The following is a 25,154-nucleotide window of genomic DNA, read 5'->3' on the forward strand; positions in this document are numbered from 1 at the left end:
TCATTCCAGCCTATCATGATTAAATCCCATTTAGCTTTAGTGTATTGTTGTTGATATCATTATCATTACTATTATTTTTATTGGCTCTTAAGGAAGAATTTAATCTTCAAGCCTTCTCAGATCACAAGAGATTCTTAGCAGCAGCAGTGCAGTTTGGCCATGTTAGAAATACTTGATAAAAGAGAAAATAAACAAATAAAAAATAATGGTGTATAAATCCCTTTTTAATTGCACCTAAATCCTGAAACTCAAACTCCTAGTCATGAAGGAAAATCCTGTAATTAGGAGTGATTATCACCTTTTAGTCCTAGGCAGGAGGGAGGTGGGATGGGGAAACCTAATTTCAAATGCTATTCCTTTGTTTTTTGATAGAACAAGAATTTTTCTTTTTTTGTTTCCTTTAAAAAGAGCCTTGGGACTGGGGGATGTTTTTTGGCTATTGTTGGTATCCAAGTCAGAAGAGCCACAGCTGGTCTCTTCCCAGAGAATGATGAGGAGTGCAGCATTTGGGAGGGGAACCCTGGTGCCTACGGGGAGGGGGAGACTCGGAAGGGGAGGGGAGAATACCAGCACTGAGGGTCCGAGCACTGAAATCTCAGCATTTTAAGAAAAAAGAGAAGGACAGACAGAGAGAAAGAGAGAGAGAGAGAAAGAGAGAGACAGATACTGTGTCAATACTGCACTGGATTTCTCAAAAATCACACAGCTTTAATACCTGTGCCCTAGGAAAGCCACTCCTTTGGCAGCTGTTGAGAGGGGAGGGCAGAGGGAGAGGCAAGGCCAGGGAAGGGCTGGCATTCACCCACTGTGCACGGGAAGCACCAAGCACCACGGGCACCACTGACACTGCACAGCTCTGCTCCCATGTGCCTCCCACGGGACGCACACATGGGAGGCAGCAGGAGCTCCTTGGGGACAGACAGGGAGGTGAGAAGAGGGAAAAGAGGCATTTCCAGCTCCACTGTCACTGGCCAGATTGCTGGCTGCTGTTTGCAGTAGCTGCAGCTGCCAGATGTGCCCCAGCACTGCTGCATTCTCCTCCTGTGCTCCTCCAGGAAGGAGGTGCTGCCTTGGCCGTGCCTGATGGGTCTCAATGGATAAATCCCAGGGGAGGGAGCAGGAAAATGGGGAGAGGCAGAGCCAGGAGGCAGCTGCCCGGCTGCCCTTCCCTCCCAGCACCCCTGGGAAGGTGCCAACTTCTCCCTGGGGTGTGCCAGGCTCTGCCTGCAGCTGGGGCACTGCACGGCCTGGGTGCTCCAGGAGAGAGCAGGTGGGATTTGGGAGCAGCAGAACTCTGCCAGAGCCCCTGCTCCTGCTCCTGCTGTTACTGGAGGGAACTGGGCAGCGACCAGTGAGGGCTCCCGTGGCTGGGGAAGCCCTTGGAGCAGGGTCAGGGCTTTTCTTTGTATGCAGGAGGTGGAACAAGAGCCACACCTCAAGAAATAAATAAGAATTCGTGACCCAGGGTCTGCTCTAACTCTTGGAATGAGCCCCTGGGCTCTCACCATCTTTTCCACTTCCCAGATCCCTCCCTCCCCCAGAAGAAAGGCTGGTCCCAAATAGCAGGGCTTCCATGGACAGGCGTTAGAGCTGTGTGACTCCTTTCCTGCTGCAGGGATTGAGGAGCTCATTACCACCGGGTGGGCAGGAACACTGGCTTCTCACAATGCGTTTGGGATCAACTACAGCACAGCATAACCAATCAAAACAGAAACAGGAAATCAAGAGAAAGCAAAAAACCCAACAGAACCAAAAATTTGGAAAGTAAGAGTAAATCCACTTCAAAGAAACCAGAATCGTGTAACGAAAAGAAACGATACATATTTACATATCGAGAAAATAATTCATAATTAATTTAAAAAGTGGCATGCAAAGAAGATTGTTACATTCTCCTATCATGCATCAGGCCCAATGTCCAAACGGCAAGGTAACCATGACGACAAAGAAGTGCAAGAACTCAGCAACATTACCAAAGGATGCATAGAGAGGCCCACAATGCAACTCAACTCATCTCCGTGAGACCCACAATGCGCGGCTCTCGCTCATCTTAAAGATTTCTTGCTTTTTCTCTTTTCATTTTTAATTTTTTTTTGTTCATTTTTTTTTTTTAATTTTTTTTTCTCTTACGAATGTAAAAATGTGGGTAAAGAAAGTAAAAAAGAAAAAAACCACACCAACCTTCTCGTAGCTCTGAGGGATGTTAAGGGGGTTTGATGCGGAACACAATGACATGAGGAGAAGAGAAAAATAGGGGAAACACAGAGAGAGTAAAAAAAGGCCTTCTCAAGGCTGTCAGCTGCAAATTGATTGATTTTTTTTTTTTCTCTTAACCAAAATAAAAAGAAAGGAAAAAAAATGAAGATAGTAACGACCCTCTTTCCTGCCTTCCTATGGCTCCCCCTCCCATCCCGTGAAGCCCAACCAAGCTGTGCAGGGAGGCCGGGCTGGGAGCGACCCTGGCTCAGAACCAGCTCAGAACCAGCTCAGAACCAGCTCAGAATCAGGGGTGCTGGGCCCAGCAGGATTCTCCCTCCCTCCCTGCCTGCAGCTGTGTCCTGGCAGAGGGCTCCCCCCAGCCCCACACCCAGCCCTGCTCACTCTGACTCCACCACGGGACTCCATAAGGAAACAAAAGAAATCATTAGAAGAAGGAAAAGAAAAGCAAAACCAAACCAAACCATTTCCTTGCAATGTTCAAACTTACAACTCCTATCCCAGGTGGTCTATAGAGACAAGCATGTTATGGGAGAAACAAGTCAATTGGAAACACAAGAGTGCTCGAGACTCTTCCGAAACAAAAAATGGGAAGAAAAATGTGCATGAACTCTCCCTCCCACCAAGGCAAATCCATTTCAGAAATTTGTTACCTTTCCACGATATTAACACACAAGAAACAAGGAATTAAACAGCATGAAAAGCACCCAAAGCACAGGCCGAGCAGGCCCTTGCTGGTTTCTGCACTCTCTCGGCAGTTCTGCTGTTTGCAGGCAGGGCTGTCACTGCAGCCCTCTCATCCAGGTGTGGAGACAACACCCACTTACAACCTTTGTCTCCTGGGCAGTTTCCGAGTGGCCAAAAGAGTAGAGGAAATTTATAAACAAAACAATAATGAAAAATCCCCACACTTTTCCTGTTTAATTTCTTTTCAGATTTTTGGTTTTTTTTAAAGAACCCAAATCATTCCAGCTAAGCTGTCAGCAATGGATTCAGCCCTGAATTAGTATCAGATCCAGATTTATGTTCCCAAATGCAGAATTTCGGGGCCCAGGCGACAGGGCAAATTTCAAACGCAATTTTCCAGCTGGCCACAAAAGGCTATTTAAAAATTTAGCTTGGAAACATTAAATTATTAAAAGCCTTCTCTCCATGTGCATGTGATTTAGTGAGCGTGAGACACGAGAGAGAGAGAAAGAGAGAGAGGAAGGAGTGCACACAGGAGCATGGCTCTGCACTGGGCTGCAGACTCACGGGCGCGGGGGGGAGGCGCCTCCTCTGTCGATGGGATGGAAATGGGAACATTGCTGGGATGGAACTTTGTTTTTTCCTCCCAATGGTATTTTTTAAATTTTTTTTTTTTTTTTTTTTTTTTTTTTTTTTTTTTTAATTGAGAAGGATCAGCCCTGCTCTCTCGTTACCAAAAGGGTTTTTGCTGTGGAAAGATGTTAAACCAAAGCTACACACAAAATATCAGAGGTCAGAGAGATCAAAATAAGAGAAAGTGGAGAGGCTGTTGGCCCATGGGGTGGGAGAACATCGAGGGGCATCAGGCAGAAGCCAATCCCCTGTCATGTGTTCCCTCTGTGGGGCCAAGGGGCTGCACTGGGGCAGGGATGGCTGGGGGCTGCTGGTGGCCCCAGCTGTGGGCCCAGGGAGCCAGGGACAAATGAGTGCAATGGGGCAGAGGGAAAAGCACCTGGGGCTGAGGAGAGCAGTGACAATGCACCCTGCTGCAATGGGGACAGCAGTGACAATTCACCTGCTGCAATGGGGCTGAGGGGGGCAGTGACAATGCACCCTGCTGCAGTGGGACAGCAGTGACAATGCACCCTGCTGCAGTGGGGCTGGGGGCACAGTGACAATGCACCCTGCTGCAATGGGGCTGGGGACAGTGACAATGCACCCTGCTGCAGTGGGGCTGGGGACAGTGACAATGCACCCTGCTGCAATGGGGCACAGTGACAATGCACCCTGCTGCAATGGGGCTGAGGGGGGGCAGTGACAATGCACCCTGCTGCAATGGGGCTGGGGGCACAGTGACAATGCACCCTGCTGCAGTGGGGCTGGGGACAGTGACAATGCACCTGCTGCAGTGGGGCTGGGGGCACAGTGACAATGCACCCTGCTGCAATGGGGCTGGGGACAGTGACAATGCACCCTGCTGCAGTGGGGCTGGGGACAGTGACAATGCACCCTGCTGCAATGGGGCACAGTGACAATGCACCCTGCTGCAATGGGGCTGGGGGCACAGTGATAATGCACCCTGCTGCAATGGGGCTGAGGGGGGCAGTGACAATGCACCCTGCTGCAATGGGGCTGAGGGGGACAGTGACAATTCACCTGCTGCAGTGGGGCTGGGGACAGTGACAATGCACCCTGCTGCAGTGGGGCTGGGGACAGTGACAATGCACCCTGCTGCAATGGGGCTGAGGGGGGCAGTGACAATGCACCCTGCTGCAATGGGACAGCAGTGACAATTCACCTGCTGCAATGGGGCTGGGGGCACAGTGACAATGCACCCTGCTGCAGTGGGGCTGAGGGGAGCAGTGACAATGCACCCTGCTGCAATGGGACAGCAGTGACAATGCACCCTGCTGCAGTGGGGCTGGGGGCACAGTGACAATGCACCCTGCTGCAGTGGGGCTGAGGGGAGCAGTGACAATGCACCCTGCTGCAATGGGACAGCAGTGACAATGCACCCTGCTGCAATGGGGCTGAGGAGAGCAGTGACAATGCACCCTGCTGCAGAGGGACAGACATTGCCGGCAGGGTCCGGCCCCTCTCTCACACCCACAGCAGAACCCGGAGCAGCCGCTGCACAGGGCGGGGATGCTTCGGGAGGGACGGGAACTCTCCTCAGCCCAGGGATTCGCTACCCCGTGGGCTCTGCGGGCTGACCCTGGCAGATTTTGGGGTGCCCTCTCTTGGGTCTCTCTTGACTCGGCCATGGGTGAGCCAGCCCTGCTCTGGCGCCCCAGACGGGGTCCGGGGTGCACCCCGGGAGGGGTGGGATGGGCTGGGGCAGGGTCCGGACGGGGTTTGGGGGATGCTGATGCCGCTGTGCTCCCTCGGGAAGGGTGGAATAGCTGGGGCAGGGTCTGACAGGGTCCGGGGGATGCTGATGCCGCTGTGCTCCCTCGGGAAGGGTGGAATAGCTGGGGCAGGGTCTGACAGGGTCCGGGGGATGCTGATGCCGCTGTGCTCCCTCGGGAAGGGTGGAATAGCTGGGGCAGGGTCTGACAGGGTCCGGGGGATGCTGATGCTGCTGTGCTCCCTCGGGAAGGGTGGGATGGGGCAGGGTCTGACAGGGTCCGGGGGATGCTGATGCCGCTGTGCTCCCTCGGGAAGGGTGGAATAGCTGGGGCAGGGTCTGACAGGGTCCGGGGGATGCTGATGCCGCTGTGCTCCCTCGGGAAGGGTGGAATAGCTGGGGCAGGGTCTGACAGGGTCCGGGGGATGCTGATGCCGCTGTGCTCCCTCGGGAAGGGTGGGATGGGGCAGGGTCCGGGGATGCTGATGCGCTGAGCCGCTGTGCTCCCTACCTCTCACGTAAAGGTTAGCTGGGGACGAGTAGCGCACCCCGGCGCTGTTGCTGGCCACGCACTCGTACTTGCCCTGGTCCGTCTCCTCGCTGCTCTCGATCTGCAGCCCACCTGCGAGGGGAAGAGACGGCAGCACAGACACACGGTCACGGCTCTGCTGGCTGGGCGGGCACGGCCCGGAGCCGGGGCTCGGGCACAGCCGGACAGAGCTGGGGCTCTGCGCTCCGGGCTGTGCCCGCACACGGACCCGACAGCTCGAGAAAACCGAATGCCCCCTCTGTCGGTGTTGCTCTTTGTCCCCAACCCATCAGCAAAAGCACCAAGTTTTGTGGCTTCTGCAATGCAGGCGTTCTGCACCAGAACTCCTGAAATCAGCCTCAATAATCCATATTACTGTGATCCCCAGAAATCCATCAGCAGGCAGTTGACTTTCCCTTGCTCAACTTGAAGCAGTGACCATAAAAGTGAAAGGCTTTGTCACCCACTGCCTGGGGAATTTCTATCACTGCTGCCTTTGTTTTGTGCCCAATACCTGCTCCTCAGGGAGCCTACGGGAGATAAGAGCCCCTGTGAAAAGCACCTCACTGATAGTAAATATTCCCCAGGGAAAACCCTGTAAATACTGCATTGGAACTTCAAAATTGCCTGCATGGTTTACATCATCTGGGCCAAAAGGATTAAGGTTTTTCTTAAACTTGTATATTATTGCAGGCTACAAGAATATACCCAGAGCCCAAACTAAAGATTCCTGTCAGCAAATATGCAGAGAGATGCAGCATGGAACTACATGGAAGAAAATTGCCTCATTTACCTCAGAAGGCTTCATCCCTGCAAAACTCCAGTTAAAATACATACTACATAAATAATTCAACAGGCTCTCAAATGTTTTATGTATTAGGAGTACATGATTATACTACAGATATGGACAGAGCTCACATGTGGTAAGACTCCTAACTCACATCTCTGGAAAAAAACCCCACCTAAATATGAAAACCAAACAATTCCAGCTCAGTGTAATAGTATTGATAAAATCTTAAGTGAGAGGAGTGCAAATGAGATCATTGTTGGTTGCAGATACAGCCTTTTGAGGCAGGAAAAAGCAGTGTGCTCACCGAGGACACAGAGCTCACGTTCCTCTGGGTGTGTGGGAACGATGCTGCTGGGGGGACGTGGGGCTGGGACAGGATTTGGGACAGGCTGGGCTGTGAGTGCAATTCCCTGTGCCTGGGAGCTCCCAAAGGCAGAACAGAGGGAATTAAAGCCCCCAAAAACCCCACCCAGGCCAGTAAACCAAAATCCATCCCAAAAGAATCTGTGGGTATTTCAGCACGACAGGAGTTAAACCCAAACTGGCTGGAGCTTCCCACTGAGCACCCAGCTGAGCATATTTCATATGGAATTACAGCTCCAGATCTGCTGCTGGGGAGCTCCACTTGGGTGGAAAGCTGGCTGGTGAGTTTTCCCAGCAATTTCCGTTAATTTGGACAAATCTGTGGGTTGTTCCCATTGGTTCCAGGTACATTTTCTGTGCTGCTCATGAGCATCACTGGTGTGAGAGTGCCCAGGGGAGATGAAGCCCCACTCCAGAGCAGGAAGGGAAGCAGGGACTGCAGGGGAAGGTTCCCTGGGGAATGGGGACTCAGCCCTCCCTCCCTGCCCATCCTCACCCTGCCGGTCAAGGCAATGGCAGAAATGAGCTGCAGAGAGGGTGAGGAGTGTTCAGCACTTGTCAGGAGCCAACAGAGATGATGTGTGAACACGTAAATCTCACCTACAGCACCTCCTGTTGCTTTTACCAGCAGAGAATGATGGAATTTTAAATGTGCCAGTGGAGATAAAACCAAAGCAGGGTCTTCAAGAGGTGCACACCCAACTCCTCCTGCCTTTCAGCTTGAGGTCAATTTTTGACTCCATTAAAGAGACAGAAGCTACTTACCATGGATCTTTCCCCGAGAAACCTAAGGGTAAGAGAGTGGGGAGGAGGTGGAAAGAGGCTCTGGAGCCAAACAAATGAGTAGCTGAGGTGGTAAGTGCTGGAGATCTGCCTGAGCAAAGGACTGGAAAACTCTCATCACCATCAGCAGCTCGGGAGCACTTTGCACCAATCAAGAGAAGGTCCTAAGTGTTTACCAAGCTTTGAGAGCATTTAATGCTCGAGATAAACTTCAGTCCTTCATAGTCCTGGAGAGATTAGCTCTTAAAACTCTGCCATAAATCTGAGGCAGCGCAGCCGGAGACGTTATTAGAATAACAGGATCAGTATTACCAAGTGCACCCAGCAAACAAAAAAGGACATTATAACCATAGATAAAATAAAGACAGGTATAAAAAAAAGAAATATCCAGAGGTGAAGCAGGACAAGAAAACATAACAACAACACAAATCTGTATTGAGCACAGGGCAATGGAACAGGATCTGTGTGGAGAGAAGTGTTTGGAGAGTGGGTGAGTGAGTGAGCTGGGGTGTCTTACCTCGGATCGGTGTACCTTCTGCAAAGAAAACAAAGAAAATGAGTGAAATGACTACAAAACCCCAAACACCTGCACTGCCTGTGGGAAAAGGACCTGAGTCAAGGAAGACAGTTCTTGGTAGGAAACTTCCTGGTCTATATCTCATCTTAAATGGCAGGACACTGAAGAGGGCTTGGGGTACTTTAGGTGTGCTCTGAAGAGCCCAATCCAGCTGGCTGCTGGCAGAGCCCCCATGGCTCTTGGCTTCAAAAGGCTCCAGACTGGCTCCATTTTGTTGTAGGAATGGAAAGAAACCCCTCAGGCTCTCAGCTGACATCACTGTTTGCTACTCACTGGACACAGGAGGACCCTGCATTTACCTTCCCCAGGGTTGGCATCAGGGCAGTGCTAGCCCAGGCAGGGACAGGGACACGTGGGCACCGTGCCCACATGAAGCTGCAGTTTGATCCCACCTTGGCCAGCAAATCCCAGCTCCACACTTCAGCTCTTGGCACAGATGTGAGGAGCTCAGGGCACGTCCTGCTGGGGACCCAGGGCTGTGCACAGGGACGGGGCAGGAACCTGGAACCTCCTGGGGAGGGGCTGTGTGGAGAGGAGCCCTGCTGCCCCTGCCTGCTGGCTGCCTCTCCTTTGGGTTTGATTCCAAGCCCCTCCCGTGTCTGGGAGGGATAAAGCCCCTGCTCCCCATCTGACCCCGGGGCTCATCCAAACCATCTTCCTTTGAAAACACGGCAGGTCCTTTTGCTCACAGTGGCATTCAGCACTAATCACAGAAGGGCTTCAGCTGGTGTTTTTTACCCCAATCCTGAGAACAGGGCGGATCCCACAGTGTGGCCTCTCCTAGGGAGAGATGCACGAGCTGCTCTGCAGTGGTGACACTGCTGCCACTCTGCAGCACTCCCAGCCAGGGCTCCAGAGCACATGAAGTGACAAATATCAGCTCTCACCCTCTCCTCTCCCCTGGGGAGGAACAGCAGAGCTGTGATCCTGCTTTACACACGGGGAAACTGGGGTAGAGGTGAAGCAACTCGCCCAAGGTCACGGAGGGAAGACTGGCAGAGGCAAGAACAGGAGCCAAGGCCTCCTCTGTGCCAATCTTCTGCCTTAATCACCAAAAACCCCTTCCCTCCTTATCCTTCAGCCCTGCTCATCCCTCTGCTGCGGCTCAGTCCTCCATTCTCAGGATAGAAGGTAAAAATACAGAGACACTAATTAGAGTTCACCTTTACTTTTCAAAGGAGCTAAGGGAACAGAGGCATTATAGTGTTAGGGATTAGACTCTAGTTAGACTCAGCTTCTAGTTATGAGGTTAGGTTATTAGCTAGAGAAAAGTTAGCATCTAGTTAGGGTTAGGAACTAGCTAAGGTTAATGAAGCAGGTTGTTAGCTCTCAGGACAGAGGTTGGAGAGACAGCACTTGGAAGAGGTGGGGGAGCGTGGACTTGGGCAAACCCCCACCCAGGAGGTGGCAGGAAGGTTTAAAAAGCAAGAGAGAGATAAAGCAGCAAGAGGTTATAGATCAATTCAGTGGAAATAAAAACAGCCTCTGATACATCCTTCTGTCTCAAAATTGGAGTGAAAATCTGCCATCTGTGGCACCAATATGGAACAAGGCTAATGGGAAGAGGGTAGAGGAGGGGAAGAGATCCCAACATCACCCATGGCTCAAAAGCTTCTCTGGCCTTGGCTAAGCCTGGCAGTTTCCTGCAAGAGTTCACTCTAATTGACAGCAGAAACATGCTGGAAGTTGGAGCTGTGCAAGGCCAGACACATCAGCATTGCCTCTTGTGCCACGGCAGGTTTGTCACTCCCTGCTCCTCTGGGCACCAGCAGTGCCCTGCAAGGGGCTGCCAGCAGCTCTGGGGACAGCCTGGCCTGGGGACAGGGCTCTGGAGAGCAGGCAGTGCCACCCTGGGCTCCCCAGCTGTAACTCTGACCCACGGGGAGGGGCAGGACAGCTTTGGGATAATGCCCCACACCAGAATTTGAGTTAAATGAGCCCTTGCAGCACTTTGGGTGGGGCACAGACACAGATGGGAGATTTTCACTGTTGGAGTTTCACATCTAACCAGCTCCATGTTCAACACAGGGGCAGCAGGAGGGGCTGGAAGAGGATTTTCACTCCACTAGTTATTTTGAGGAACTCTGACAGGTCCTGGGGGGTTTTGATGTGGGGTCGTGGGGGTGCAGGGGAGGCACCACTGGTGTCCTGTACAGGGCATGAGCTCGTGCCTGGGGCTGCCAGGGTCCAGAGGAGGACTGCAGGAGGAAAAGCTCACACTGGATGCTGACTTTGGGAGTGAAAAGCTGGTTTTGAGATGCTACATGCAGACTTTTCACACTGCCTTGCACAGCCTCCTGGATCTCCAGATCTGCCTATTTAGGGCAAATTTTGAGGCTGCGTGAGCCCAGATGGCCAGCCCTGGGTTTAGCATCAGAGGCAAAAGGCAGCTTAAAGGCCTTGCCTCTGGATTAGACAGGCCAAGGATGGTGCCAGGCAGAATTCCCTGTGCAGGTGTCCCCTCTGTCACTGAGGATGGGGTCTGCTCTCCCACCACCCCTCCCCTGGTTCACATGCCGAGCTGCCCACGGGTTCTCTGAGCCAGGGAGGAGGAGAGGGGAGAGGGGACAGTCACCATTGCCATGGCAATGACAGAACACACATCCCACCTTCTGCCAGGCCACGTGTGGGAACATGTGTGAGCTGAGCTGCTCTCCCTAGGGCTGGAGCAGCTCCCGGCTCCAGACAGGCAGGAAAGCACCGGGGGCCCTGCAGATCTGCAGTGCTGGGCCCTGGCTGGCAGCTGCAGCCCCCTGTCCTGGGAGCTGGGGGGAACAAGGGGGAAATGGGGGAAACGAGGGGGGGAACAAGGGGGGAACAAGATGGAGAACAAGAGGGGAAATGGGAGAAACAAGGGGGGAAATAAGGGGGGAACAAGGAAGGAAAAGGGGGAAACAAGGGGGAAGTAAGGGGGAAATAAGGGGGGGGGAACAAGTAGGGAACAAGGATGGAAATAAGGGAGAGAACAAGGTGAAAATAAAGGGGGAAACAAGGGGGAAACAAGGAGGGAAAAAAGGGGGAAACAAGGGGAAACAAGAGGGGAACAAGGGGGACTTGGCCCCACAGGAATAGAGACAGGAGCTCTGGGCAGGCCCTGCCTTCCCAGGGCTGTGGGGGCTCTTCCCTCCCCCAGCCCTTCCCCTCAGCCACCTGTGATTTACAGCTTCAGTCTGGAAATGCTGCATCCCCAATTCTCCCTCCTCAAAATGCCAATAACCCCGTTAGATGTGAAACTCCAAGACCTCCTGCAGGTGTGAACACAATTATCACAGTTCCAGGGTACAAGCTATTGTGTAACTGGGGAATTCCAGGACAACTGTTGCTAAGATACAAAAAAAAAAAAATCTATCCAATGTTAGGAGGTTCATATTTAGCTGTTATCTCTTTATATAGATAAATTAATTAGAATTATTATTATTACTATTCTTTTTTTTTTTTTTTTGTAGCCTGCAATACCCCTGCAGAAATTAATTTAGAGGGGCAGAACATCCCTACTGAAAGAGTTAGTAGAAGAAATGCAGAGCATGCCTCTCAAGAAGCTGTTACAAAGGAATTAGTTTAAAGGGCAAGGGTTACAAATCTGCACATTAGCAGGTTTGGGGTTTTTTTGGTTTGATTAAAAATTTGTTTTTTAATTGAACAAACTTACCAAAGGTCTCTGAATGTTAAATAAAAAGTGAAAAAGAAAAGAAAAGAAAAGAAAAGCTTGTTATAGCCAGTTATTTAGAAAACAGAAGACACACACAAGACACAAAAGGTTTCAGTGTTTGAGTGCTGAGGAAGGTGGCTGAAGGCTGCCTCCCATGTCCCCCCTAGATGGCAGCTGAGCAGAGACATTGGCTTTGCCCTGTGCTTTAAATGCCCCAAGATAAGCAGAAATATCCATTTTCCAAGGCCACTTAAACTGTTGTCCAGCCTGGATCCCTGAGGCTGAGATGTTCATGGTGCTATGGAAGCAGGAGCCCAGACAGAGCTTCTTCCCATTCTCCTCTGACTGAAAACTGAGCCTTGCACTCAGCCCAAACCCCCAGGAGTTAAAAGATTTCCAACTGCTTGGACATTTTATCTGGAGAGAAAAGGGGAAGCAGAAACATCCAACAGAGGAAAACCACTGTGGTTAATGGTGTATCACCCACATTCCACATGGGCTCCTGGGCAGCTGGGAGCACAATGCCCACGGCCTCAGAGGTCTGTTTTACTGCCAGCCCAACACTCACATTTGACACAAATGAGAACCAAATCCAGGCCTGGAAGCCGAGCTCACAGAGCTCCTGGTCTGACATTTCACTTGTTCCTTTTAATGAGCTCATTTGTGTACTTGCCACTAACTCATACATTGATAAAACTCAGCTCTGCACACCCCTGTCCTCCATCAGCCCTTGTCCTGATGGCTCCATCCCCAGGGGATCTGGTGTCTGTGCCAGGCTCCCTCAGGAGCCACCGCAGCTCCCATCACTGATCCCAGGCTGCTCTGGGCTGGGAGGAACCTCAAAATCCCTCCATGGCCTGGGAGGAACCTCAAAATCCCTCCATGGCCTGGGAGGAACCTTAAAAATCGCTCCATGGCAGGGACACCTCCCACCAAACCACTGCTCCAAACCCCAGTGCCCAGCCTGGCCTGGGATGCAGGGGCAGCCACAGCTGCTCTGGGCACCCTCACAGGGAGAATTCCTTCCTCCATCTTCCTCAGGCTGCCAGCACCAGTGCAGCAGTGGTGCAGCTGCAGAGCTGTTCCTGAGGGCCAAGCCCCTCGGCCGCCATGGGGGCCCTGAAGGCCCGGAGGCCTCAGCAGTGTCCTGGAGCTGCCCCAGGGCCCTGAGCTGTGCCAGTGCCACCCTCCTGGCAGCAGAGGGTGTTTGCTGCTGGCAGAGGGTGTTTCCTGGGAAGATGAATGTGTTAAATGGAGATCTGGTGTTGGCAGCTCGAGCAGGCCTCACTCAATCCCACGCTCGAGTCGGCCTTGGCCTTGCCTCCCTCCCACACACAGGGGCTGACACTGGACATATCAATGCCAATAATTACATATTAATGATTAATAATTACATATTAACCACCCTCATGTCAACACTTTGCACTTTCTCAGGCCTTCCTTTGCAGAACAAGGTGAAATTGGAGAGCTGGGAAGTGCCGGCTGCCCCAGGATCGGCCACACAACAGGTCTGTGCCCTGCAGACAACAGGGGTGCTGCAGGGTTTCCCAGTTTACTCATTTAAAGCAGCTGCAAACGAGATTAAATCTCAGCAGGTATCTTCTATTTATCAGAAGGGTCAAGGGTTCACTCTGAGGTTAATAAATTCACTGGAATAAAAAGGCAGCACTCAGGTGGCTCCAAGGAAAACACCAGATCAAACCGAGCTAAAGCGTAAAGGCATTTTAGCAAGATGATGAATGTATTAAAAATAATCTGCCTGTACATTACTCACACTTCAGATCATGGTCACAGAGCATGATATAATTCTAGTTTACCTCTCATTATTTATGCTGAGTGATTTTTTTTATTTGCATTTGCCTCAGCTGTTACGATAAAACAGGGAGGTCAATCTCATCTGCGTTCGTGGGATTCAACAAGCCATTCTAATTCAACAAAGGAGTTTAAGGATCTGTTTGTAACTCTGCTTCACTGAACAAGGAGCCATTTATGCAGGTGTGTAAAAGCTACATTAAACTGCAGCTATGCTGAAGCCTTTCCACTGGTGGCCCACAGAACTAAAAGCCTTTATGTAGAATCTTTGCCAAACTGAGCAAGAGAAAAACCAGATGTTCCCATGCCTTGCTGTCCAGATCCAGCAGGACAGAGTCAGAACTCTGATTTCTCCAGGGCCAGCAGAGATCTGGGCAGGAGCAGTTGGTTATAACTTTACTGGAGAACTTGTGAAAGGTCTGATATGAACAAATCAACTCCAGTTGCCTCAGCAAAGCTTCTGCTTTTCCTGTTCCTACAATAATTCCTTTCTTTTGCCAAAGAATTTAAAAATGAACCATGGACACCTTTCCTCTAGGCTGGGTCAAAGCAGTCAGCCCCAGCAGTTTGTGAAAAGGATTATTTCTTGGGTTAGTTTTTGTCAAAAGGTAGAACTTGCAAAACTTGTTTCATTTTTGCAGCTATCAATGGAAGTATTTTATCAGTAGTACTCAGAAATAAATCCACCTGTGCCCTCCTTGCACACACTCTCACTCAGAGAACTGGCAGATTTAACAAGTACAAAAACAGCTCCTGAAACGTGAATATTAAGAGATGTCACGTTGCCACACACACAAAACAGCAAACAGAAAACAAACAAGAGAGACAGATGGACAAGCAGATGGGGAAGGATGGAAAACTGACAAGAGCCACGGAGCTGGGGTACATCTGTTGGTGGAGATGGACTGCACGGGCAGAGGCAGCGAGGGGTCACTCCGGAACATTCTCCAGCCCTGGCTGCAGGGCCATGGTGCTGGGCACACCCTGCAGGAGCTGCTCTTCAGCACAGCTCAGAGAGGCTCTGTGAGCACCTGCCTGGCAGCAGAGGCTGCCTGAGCCATGGCCCTACACCAGGTGTGTGTGGCCCAGAGAGCTTCTTCCTTCCTCTGCCGGTTCTTCCTCTCAGGAGCAAACCCTCAGCCCCATCCGGGCCCCAGTTTCCTCTGAGCTCCAGATACTGTGATCCAGGGAACTTGTCTGGATGGGCACCAGCCTCCCTGCTGTCATTCCCTTCGTGCCAGCTGGGCAGCAGAGCAGAGCTCCAAGTGGAAGCTCCAGCCACTCTTGCAAAGCTCCAACACCCCAATCCACAGCAGCGGGGCTCTCTCCTGTGCTGCAGGACCCTCTGAGCAAAGGTCTCTGCTTGCTGCCAGCTGGTGCAGCCCAGCCCCTGCCCTTACCTGATCTCAGCTGTTTGATCCTGCCGTTGCTGGCGCTGGGGTCGACGGGCAGGAAATCCTTGAACCAGGTGATCTCGGGGTCGGGGTTGCCGCTGGCCGCGCAGAGCATGGTGGCCGTGCGCGTGCGCTCCACCACCTTCAGCTGCGGCCCCATGTCGATGTTGGGGAAGCCAGGAGGCAGCTGGTCCTCTGGGTGGGCAACAAAGGCAACAAACAGGGGCCAGGGGTCAGCAACAGCCCCAGGAAAGCACCAGGCATCGCCCTGTGCAAGTTCAAACACCGACTGCTCCACGTGGACACGTGGCACAGCAAGATTTACCAGCTTGTCCATTTTGTGTCCCACAAGACTCTACATTGAAATGCAATCTTTTAAAGCCCTTTGGGGAATAGCACAATAGAACTAGAGAATCATTAAGCTTGGACAAGACCTCCCAGAAGCCCAGGCCCACCTGCCCACCAAACCACGTCCTCAAGTGCCACGTCAGTTTGTTTTTTGAACACATCCAGGGATGGTGACTCCACCAGGCAGTCTGTTCTAGGCTTATTCACTCTTCCAGTAAAGATATTTTTTCTGACATCCAACCTGAACGATTTGGAGCAACTTCAGGCCATTTCCCCTTGTGCTGTCACTTGTTACCTGGGAACAGAGACCAACCCACACCTGGCTGCACCCTCTTGTCAGGGAGCTACAGGGAATTAGAAGGTCCCTCCTGAGCCCCTTTCCTCCAGGCTGAGCCCCCAGCTCCCTCTCCTGCTCCTCACAGGATTTGTGTTCCAGTCACTGTGTCAGAGCTTCTCCAGGTGTTGCATGGGAGCTGTGCCAGGTCAGGGGCTGGTGTGCAGGGATCCCTGCACTGCACACAACACTCTGAGCAGTCACAGCTAAAAGGGAGCGCTCACCTTCCCCCTCCAAACCTCACAGTACAAAACACTCTGCACAGGAGAAATGATGGAGGAACCCACGTGGAAAGGGCTGTCACAGACAGTGGGACTGGGAGAGAGAGGAGAGGAAAACCTCCTCCTCCAGCTGCAGAGACCAGAGGGGACACCCACAACAACAACAACATGCCAAGTGCTGTCAGCCAGGGTGTGATTTTTAGATTTATTAATTCTGAGTGCTGCTGCCCTCCAAGAACAGTGGCACCAGCACCCAGCAGAGAGGCTCAACTGAGCTGCAGCTGAGCTTCCTGCTCCTCTCATTCCTGCTTTTGCCTTCACTAATGAGGGTGAGGAGGGCAATCCCAACAGTGCTGACTAATTTGGTAACTCCTATGAAACCCTAATGCTTCCCACTAATATCTGACACAGCCCCTTCCTCCCGTGGGAGGGGGAGAGCTGTCTCATGCTGGCTGCCACAGCTCAGGAATGTGCCATTTCCCCCCCAGAACATGTTTGGGGGAGGGCAGCTTGGAAGGAGGATGCCAGCAGCAGGGTGAGATTTGGGAGGGATCCTCTGTCATCTCCAATGAGCCATGTCAGGGAATCACAGCCTTGGGAGTGTGTGGTGTGGAATCCATCCCAAAAGCAGGTGAGAGAACAGAAGGGAACTAATGCAGGGAATTAAAAAAGGTGGGATTCTTAAAAAATGAACATCCATCACAACCAGCCCCCACTGACACTATGGGAGGTCTCAGTGGCACTGAGATGGGCTGACCTTGGCTGGGAACCACCCTGCCAACTGCAAACACACCCAGAGCTGCTTCCTAAGGCTGGCACATGATGGGGAAGGAGGAATGGAGCCAGATACAAATGGAAGAACCCAGAGACAGCAGGACAAGGGAGAAACCCAGCAGCCTTTTCATAGAATCCCAGAACGGCTTGGGCTGGAAGGGACCTCAGAGCCCACCCAGTGCCCCCCCTGCCATGGCAGGGACACCTCCCACTGTCCCATTGCTCCAAATCCCAGTGTCCAGCCTGGCCTTGGGCACTGCCAGGGATGCAGGAGCAGCCACAGCTGCTCTGGGCACCTGTGCCAGGGCTGCCCCCCCTGCCAGGGAGGAATTCCTTCCTGGTATCTAATCTACATCTGCACTCTTTCAATTTAAAACCGTTTTGGTGCATCTGAAGCACCTCCAAACCAGAATTTTGTATCTTGAACTGGAGCTGTTCACACACATCTTTCACTGAGGACTGACCCAGCCCTCTGAGCTGCCTGGGCTGTGCTGGGGCACTGCAGGACCCCCAAACCGTGAGCTCCTGCAGCCCCCAGCCCCCAGAAGTGATGTCAGGCCAGCACAGGGCTCTGGGAATTGCTGTGCCTGAGCACAGCTTTCAGCCAGGCTTTAATGGTCCTCCCTCCCTCCCTCCTCTCTCCAGCAGCGTGGGAGGGTGAGCAGCCCGAGCCGCATTGGCTGCAGATGACATCACTATTGATCCCTGCCTTCATCCTGCTCCCTGGTGATGCTGCTCCACCTGCCTGCAGCCCCTGCCCCTTCCCTCCACCAGCCAGGGAATGCTCAGAGGGAACAAGCTGTGCCTGGTGGGATGGGTGTGCACGTGTGTGTGTGTGTGTGCTGGGGGAGGCCAGCTACAACCATTATTACCGAGTGTTTCTAATTAAACAAAAATGTTAATCTTGCAGCACAATGTGCAGAATTCCTCTGAGTTTAATTAAAACAACTGCGACTAGAGGCGTGATCAGATTGGAGGATCAGATGAGCAGAGGAAGCATCTCTGAACATCACAGACTGCTCTGATTCAAGTGCTCACATTTCCTTCCTGTCAGGGAAGTAAAACTCCTCCATGCCCTGACAGCTGGCTCCCCTGTAACAATGCCATGACAGCCTCACTGCAATCCCCCAGGAGTGCACACACGTGCCCTGCCACCCTCCCCTTCCATCCCAAGCACCCCAGACCTGTCCCCAAATCAACAGGGAATGCTTCGGGCTGTGAATTCCCTTTCTGAAAGCAGCTCAGGCAACTGCAGGAACAAAAGAACCAACACAAGCTGGAGATGTTCAAGGGCACATCTGGGCAGCTGCTGCTGCTGGAATCGTGCTGCTCACGAGGCAGAGCTCTCCCTGAGGGGCAGCTCATATGAAGGGAGCACCCCAACACCTCCTTCATCCCTGACTTAGACCCAGCCCCCCCGAGCTGGTGAATCACCTCAAGGCCTCACTGAGCACAGGAGGGTGAAAAAGAACAGGGGAGGAGGGATGGGGACAGGCAGGGGAAGAGAGAGAGAGGAGCACTTTGGCTGTCATTTGTAATAAATCCCACCTGGGGACACGTCCTGTGCCTGGACCCAGCCCAGGCTGCCACACACAGCAAGGGACCCCAGCCCAGCCAGGGGACAGGGCTGTTCTGTCCCCTTGTCACTCTGGAAGGTGGCACTCTGGCTTGAGCTAATTAGCTGTGCTGGAAATGAGGATGATTAAGGAAGATAAAGAGGGTGTTGCTGCTGCTCTGCTTCCCGCAGGGTGTACACAGTTGGTTAATAATTTAGAGGAGGAGGGTGTGAGCAGACATGCCATGGAGTTGGTGCAGAAAGCCATGAGGATGCTCTGAAGAGAAGAGGAGGAGGGATTTTTCACTCTCCTCTCGAGATAGGGATGCTCTTCTGGCTGTCCTCATTCAGGGTGGAAGGAGCAGGAACACACAGATGGAGCAGCTCGAGTGACACAAGTTTTAATCAGGATCAAAATCAAAATGCAGCACTCTTGAACCTGTCCCTGTTCCTTTCATTATGTTTATGAACACTTGAGCTGCCTCTCCCCAGGTATCCTGGTGCTTTGTGCCTTGTGAAATTACATCAACAAGTCATTTCCACCCCTGTGTCAGTACCTGAGTCTCAGCCCTGTTACTGCCCAGCCAAAGACAGTTTTAATGCTGGAGGAGTCTCAGTAATGTGCTGTGTCTGTTGATCCCATTTCTTTGGAGCTGAAAGTTTCACTATGAAAAGAGTAATAGCCTAGCAATGTTATTAAAATTTGTGGGCTCACAGGCAATAAATGCAGCCTTAGATATGTGTGCTGCACCCCAAAGCAGTGCAGGCAGTGCCTGTGTTCCCTCCACTGACGTGTCCCCACATACCCTCCTTTCACAGGCATCTCAGTTAAAATTACTTTGATGTTATTCAGAAGCTACAGAATTAATCTGCTGTCAATGTCACCCAATTTTCAGGTCACTACAAGCAAAGCAAAGCAAGTCAAGTTTGAAGAAAGACTGCCAGGAATTTTCCAAATGGCAAGGTAACATTTCAGAGGGGGCAGCTTCCCTTTCCTGTGTGCTCCCCTGGGACTGTGCTGAGCATCCAGAGCTGCTGCTTGTTTACCTTTTGTGATTTAAAGCCAATAACTACAAAAAAAACCCCAACAAACCACAGGGATCTTGCTAGAACTTTACACATTCCCACACCAGATGTGCTCTTGGAGTAGGAAATGTGTGAGGGGGATTTCAGGCTGGAATTGTTAAAGCAAAGTCTGAATTCTTCATGCAAGGAAACCAAGAGGGAAACAGGAGAAGCTGTGAAAGTCTGTCCATAGCAGCCCCAGTGACAGTCCAGGAGGGAGTCCCACAACCTCTCTGTCTGTATCTGCCCCCAGAGATCCACACACAGACATAAATATCTTCCTTGGGAGTGGCAGCTTAGAGAATCTGCACCAACTGGGAGCTGGTGTGCCTGTGCCAGTGACCTTCCTCCCTGCCTAAGTTACCACGAAAAACAACAGCAGCTGGAGTCCAAAACAACTGGAAAACACTTCCCAAATCTGCTTTCTTTCTTTTTCTCTGAGCTCTGCAGGAGTCAGGTCTGCAGGCACTCTGTCTAGCCAGCTGTGGAAAGAACAGCCAGTCTCCACAGCCCCACCAGACTGGGATCCCTGGAGAAGCAGAGCAGGAAGGACAAACAAGGCAGCAGAGCTGGTGAGGAGGGACTGTGTGAGTTGAACAGTGTCCATCACAGCTCTGCTGCTCAGAGGCTCCCCAAGGTTTTCTCTCCTGCAGTTTCCTGTTTTCAAGTGAAGGCATGTGGGTTTCTAGCAGGGTCTGTTCCAGCAGTAATCATGTGCATAAGCAAGAGGGGTTTATGCTCAATCCCTTCAGCAGCTGCATCTAGTAGGCAAGAATGTATTGCATTCTCTTCTGGAAAGAGGAAATATTTTCTGTTATTTGCTGTTAGGAGGCTGCACTGGTGCTGAGGAGATGCTGGAATGCTGCTGCAGGAAGGTGCCCAGAGGCACATCTGGGATCACAGCAGCACAGCAACAGGCTGCACAGCCAGCCCAGAGCCCCCGTGCAGCCTGCAGCAGCTGGGCCCAGCTCTCCCCTCCCCAGAGTGTGCCAAGGGAACAGGCTCTGCAAATGACAGCTCCATCCATCTCCAGGCTGGGAGCAGCCCCCTCTCTGCTCAGCACCAGCTCTGCAAGCGAGAGCAGAGACAGAGAGGAGGAGGCTGAGCAGGGAGAGAAAAGACAAACAGGAGAGTGGGTGGGTGCAGAAGAGGGGAGGAGCAGGAGAGGAGTGATGCCAACATGCTCACTTTGTCATTGTGCAGATCAGTGCCTTTGGCTGGTGCTTTTAACTTGCCCAGCACTTGAAAACGCAGATAAAGAGGAGACAAACTCTGCTGTGTGAGAGCTGAGGAGTGGTGAAGGATGGAGAAACTCCAGCTGAGCAGGGAAGGGGAGGATATGCTACAAAATCTGCTTCCTTGAGCTCTTTAACATTGCCTTGGCCCTCCCTGCAGGCAGTTCCTGCTCCCTCACATTCCATGGACAGGTACCCAGGGCTCCAGGAGACTCCAAACCAGGCTGTGAGAGCAGAGGCACGGCCAGAACGTTCTGGTGGCACCAGCAGAGGCTGCATTAGTCAGGCAGTGGGCAGACGCAGCCCCTGTGCTGTCAGCTGTCCCTGGCTGACGTGGGTGATGCTGATCCCAGAAGGAAGAGCTGTACAAAGAGCCCAGCTCCCCCAGGACGGCCCCTGAGCTCAGTTCATTCCTATTTCAGTCTCTGCAAGTCCCTGACAGGAGGCTGGGCCAGGTGGGGGTCGGGCTCTGCTCACAGGCAGCCAGAGAGGAGCAGGAACAGCCTCAGGCTGGGCAGCAGCAGGAATTTCTCCATGGAAGGGGTGGTCAGGCCTTGGAAGGGGCTGCCCAGGGAGGTTTGGAGCCCCCATCCCTGAAACTGCCCAAGGAACAACTGGATCTTGCCCTGCCACTGCTTGCAGCTAAATTGGAGGGGTACAAACTTTAAATATGACTGCAGGGGCCCTTCTCCCAGACTGTGACAGCTCCAAAGGAATTCATGGAATAAGTGTGAAGAATAAGGCTCCCACCCTCTGGGAAAAGCACAGTTAGACACACTCCTGTCACACTGCACTGTTCCAAGCTCCTGACAGCTCCATCCCACCACGCTCCTCCAACAGAAGGTTAAATGCCATGCCAGGCACAGGAGCTGCACACACATCTCAGTCACCTACACAAATCTGTCAGGCATGACTGGACCACGGGCCCCCACGCTGCCAGGCAGCCAAAATCCTGACAGCACCGAGCCCACAGCAGGGATATTCCCAGCTAAAAAGGGAGGCTGGGGGCTCTGCCTTGTGCCCTTCATGCCTGGTGTTAATTCCTGCTGCACACTGGGAGCCACACTCCGCTTTGCTCTGCCCTTTGAAGGACGAGCTCGCTGCCTGTTCAAACAAAGGACTGAAGCTGCTCCTGTGGGGAAGGCTGGAATTGCTGAAGGAGAAGCAGCTGGGCCATAGGCACAGCTACCCCTTGGCCCTGTGGGGCTCCTGCCTGGGGCACCTGGAATTGTTGTCAGGCTGCTCACTGCAGAGAGAAGGGTTTTACTGCCAGTGCTGCTCAAACACCCACGGCTCCATGCACAGCCAAGCCAAATTTCCCTTTGGGAGCTCTCTCTCCACCACCCCATTCCCACCAGGACCACGTGCACTGCCCTGTGAACAGAGAACATCACTGGGGCTGCTCCAAGCCTGCAATGGGTCAGTTCTGGCACCCAGCCTCGCTCAGAGCTTCACACACTGATTTTAGGGATCTCCAGGGCAGTAACAGCAAACATCCAGAGGCATCCAGAGCAACAGCTCTCCCTCCCCCACACCCAGTTCAGGGAGCATATTTCAAACAGATGACATGAGGGAGGCATCCATGTAAACATCCTCTGTAACGGGGACAAGTGGGAAAAAGAACCAGAACAAAATGGAGAATGGAATTGTTTTGTTGGAGAGTGCACAGAGCCAGGGACCTCTGGGAAGAGGGGAGAAGCCACAATAGGTATCCTGCACAAGGAAAAATGTCTGCACTGCTACCAAATGTGTGCAAGCCCAGATCCATAATGACCTTAACCCCAGCCCATGAAGGCTTTCCTGGAGACACATTTCTGTGTGCACAGTGGGGAGCTCCTGGGGAAGGAATTTTTGGAGGGGAGGAAGATCACAAGAGTCATAGGATAATTCAGGTTGGAAGGAACCCCAGCACATCATCAGCCAAACCTCCTGAAGTTTTACCAGTTTTACCTCTGCTTGTTACACAGAGTTTTGTGTCTCTCTGGGGTAAGAACAGCAAATGGATCTGACAGGTCAGACCAAACCAAACCAAACCAAACCAAACTAGACCAAGCCAGACCAAACCAAACCAAACCAAACCCAACCCAACCAAACCAGACCAGACCAGACCAGACCAGACAAGACATGACCAAACCAAACCAAACCAAACCAAACCAAACAGACCAAACCAAACCAGACCAAACCAAATCAGACCAAACCCAACCAAACCCAACCCAACACAGCCCAGGAGGACTTGGTGGCTCAGCCATGGATTTTTAGCAGCCTTCCCCCCCAGTGAAGGGCCCTGGCAGTTCCTTACCTCGCAGCACAGTGAGCTTGGCGTGGACAGTGACCTCCCCATGGGGGTTCTGAGCAACACATTCGTAAATGTTCTCGTCCCGGGGGGTCCGGAGGGGCTGGATCCTCAGAACAGCACCTGCACTTTCATCAAATTCAATGGTCTGGGGGACAGAGGCACACACACAATAAATGTCCTTGGGTTGGTGTTTCTGGGGAGACCCCAGCACAGCACACAGCCACTGCAAGCCCCCAGCAGCTGCCCCTCAGCCCCACAGGTCACCACCACAGCCTGGCTCTGCACTGAGCCGGGTGACAGAGCTGTCACAGCCACCCTGGCAGCGAGCACTGAGCCACCAAACCCCAGTGTGCATCTCAGAAAGAACAGCCCCAGAGATGGTGTGGGGTGAGCACAACTGGGGTGCAGGAGGACAGAACACACCAAAGGAAAACAAAATAAAAACCAACCCCACCTCGTCCCTCCATCTGCAGGGGCAGCTGGCAGCACAAAGCTGCTCTCAGCACACAGCTGCCTGGCAGGCTGAGTCCCACAGCAAATTCCACAGCATGACCTCCCAGTCCTTGCTCCTCCACTCTCATTTCTATCTAAACAATGCCAATTGCTTGGCTCTGGCTGCCAACAACTGCACTGTTGGTCCAGACTGTCCCAGGATTAAAATGCTGAGCCATGAGTGGGTATGAAAGGTACATTTACAGAGCTGAAGTACCACCAGCTTGGCTGGGGTTTCTTAGCAAAGCAGGAAGTTATATTATATCCCAGGAAAGGGAAAACCCAACTAAATTAAATAAAAATCTTCAATAACACAACTGAGCCAAGTTCTCTCTGGCTTTGGAACAAACTCGGCTGTTGACATGGCCAAGAGCTTGCATTTCACTCCTGCTGTTAAAACTCCTCCCCTTCCAAATTTCCCTTTATTATCAGGTCTGAGAGTGGCCAGAGAGGAGCAGGGGCTGCTTTGTGTCAGCCACCAGATTCCCAGGACATCTCTCACCTCGAACCTCTGAGAGTTCACTTTCTTCCCTTTCTTGTTCCAGGTGACCCTTGGCTTCGGGTCTCCAGTGGCTTGGCACACGAAGGAGGCCACCCCTCCTGACACACCAATCTGGTCCACAGGCTTTTTAATGAACACAGGGGGACCTTGAGGACAAAAAGGAAACATCATCAGTGGCAGTCACGAGCACAAACTCTAATAAACACGGTTTGGAATTAATAGCAGTGTTGTTGCTGCTATTCTTAATGATCCCAGTTGAAATTAAACCTCTTGGCCTTTTTCAGAACAGCCTTTACCTCCATTTTACATATGAAGTAGCTCCAGCAGAAAATGATTAAGGGCCTGATCCTACAAAGAGATTTCAATGTTGCAAAGCCTCTTTTACTCCTGAAAAGTGGACTTTTAAATTGTTTTGTACAGGGGAAATTGCCCTTGCAAAACCCATCTAATGAGCATCACCAAAAGCTGGTAGAGCTGAAAACACCACTTAGGAACAGTGAATTGCACTTCCCAGCTCCTTGGAGATGACCAAAACACCAGGGAATGGGAGAGAGCCAGGGAAGGGAGAAGGTGGGACAAGAACCATGAAACTGCCAGGGCAGGACTTGGCACAGAGAGATCTTGGGGACAGTGGTGTGGCAGAGGCTGGTGCCACGGCCCCAGGATGTGAAATCCCCTCTGTGGCACCTCTGCCTCCAGCTGCAAGCCCTGCCCGTGGCCCTCAGGTACACTCACACAGGCCAGGTAAGGTAAGGGACCCCTCAGAACAGCTGGGCCATTTGGGAGCTGTGATCAGGGCTCAGGCACCCAGCTGCCAAACCCCAGAGCCTGCTCCCCTCCCAGGACAGGGAATTCCTGCTGTGCAGGAGGGAGCCAGGCTCTCCCCACTGCTCTCCCAGGCAGCAGCAGGGCAGTGATGCCCACACACCCTGGGGCTGGGTTTGAGCCAGCCCAGGCCCAAACCCATCACCTGAGCCCAGAGCAGCTCTCCCTCAGCCCCTCTCTGATTTCCACCCCACTGCAAGGGTGGCAGGGCTGGGATGGGCTCCCTGACCAGGGGGCTGCTCAAAAAGCCAGCAGTGTTTGTGCAGAGCCCACACTGCCCCCACCCTCTGGGGATCCTCCTTCCGTGCTCTAACCTGTTTTCCTTGTGCTGTTTCCTCTCATCTCGTTACTCTAAAATTTAT

General features: G+C 52.3%; 1 protein-coding gene across 11 annotated transcripts in view; it reads right to left on the bottom strand.

Moving 5' to 3' along the window:
- The window catches only part of PTPRS (protein tyrosine phosphatase receptor type S), a 128,765-nt gene that overhangs the window by 53,897 nt on the left and 49,714 nt on the right, over positions 1 to 25,154 (bottom strand). For all 11 annotated transcript variants that reach the window (XM_056512355.1, XM_056512356.1, XM_056512354.1 and 8 more), the window contains 4 exons: positions 23,968 to 24,113; positions 22,977 to 23,118; positions 15,152 to 15,340; positions 5,760 to 5,870 (listed from right to left, as the gene is read on the bottom strand). In XM_056512355.1, coding sequence (XP_056368330.1) covers positions 5,760 to 5,870; positions 15,152 to 15,340; positions 22,977 to 23,118; positions 23,968 to 24,113 — 588 coding nt within the window. The remainder of the gene's footprint in view (positions 1 to 5,759; positions 5,871 to 15,151; positions 15,341 to 22,976; positions 23,119 to 23,967; positions 24,114 to 25,154) is intronic.

This window comes from Oenanthe melanoleuca, chromosome 28, assembly GCF_029582105.1.
Source record: "Oenanthe melanoleuca isolate GR-GAL-2019-014 chromosome 28, OMel1.0, whole genome shotgun sequence".
NCBI lineage: Eukaryota > Metazoa > Chordata > Aves > Passeriformes > Muscicapidae > Oenanthe > Oenanthe melanoleuca.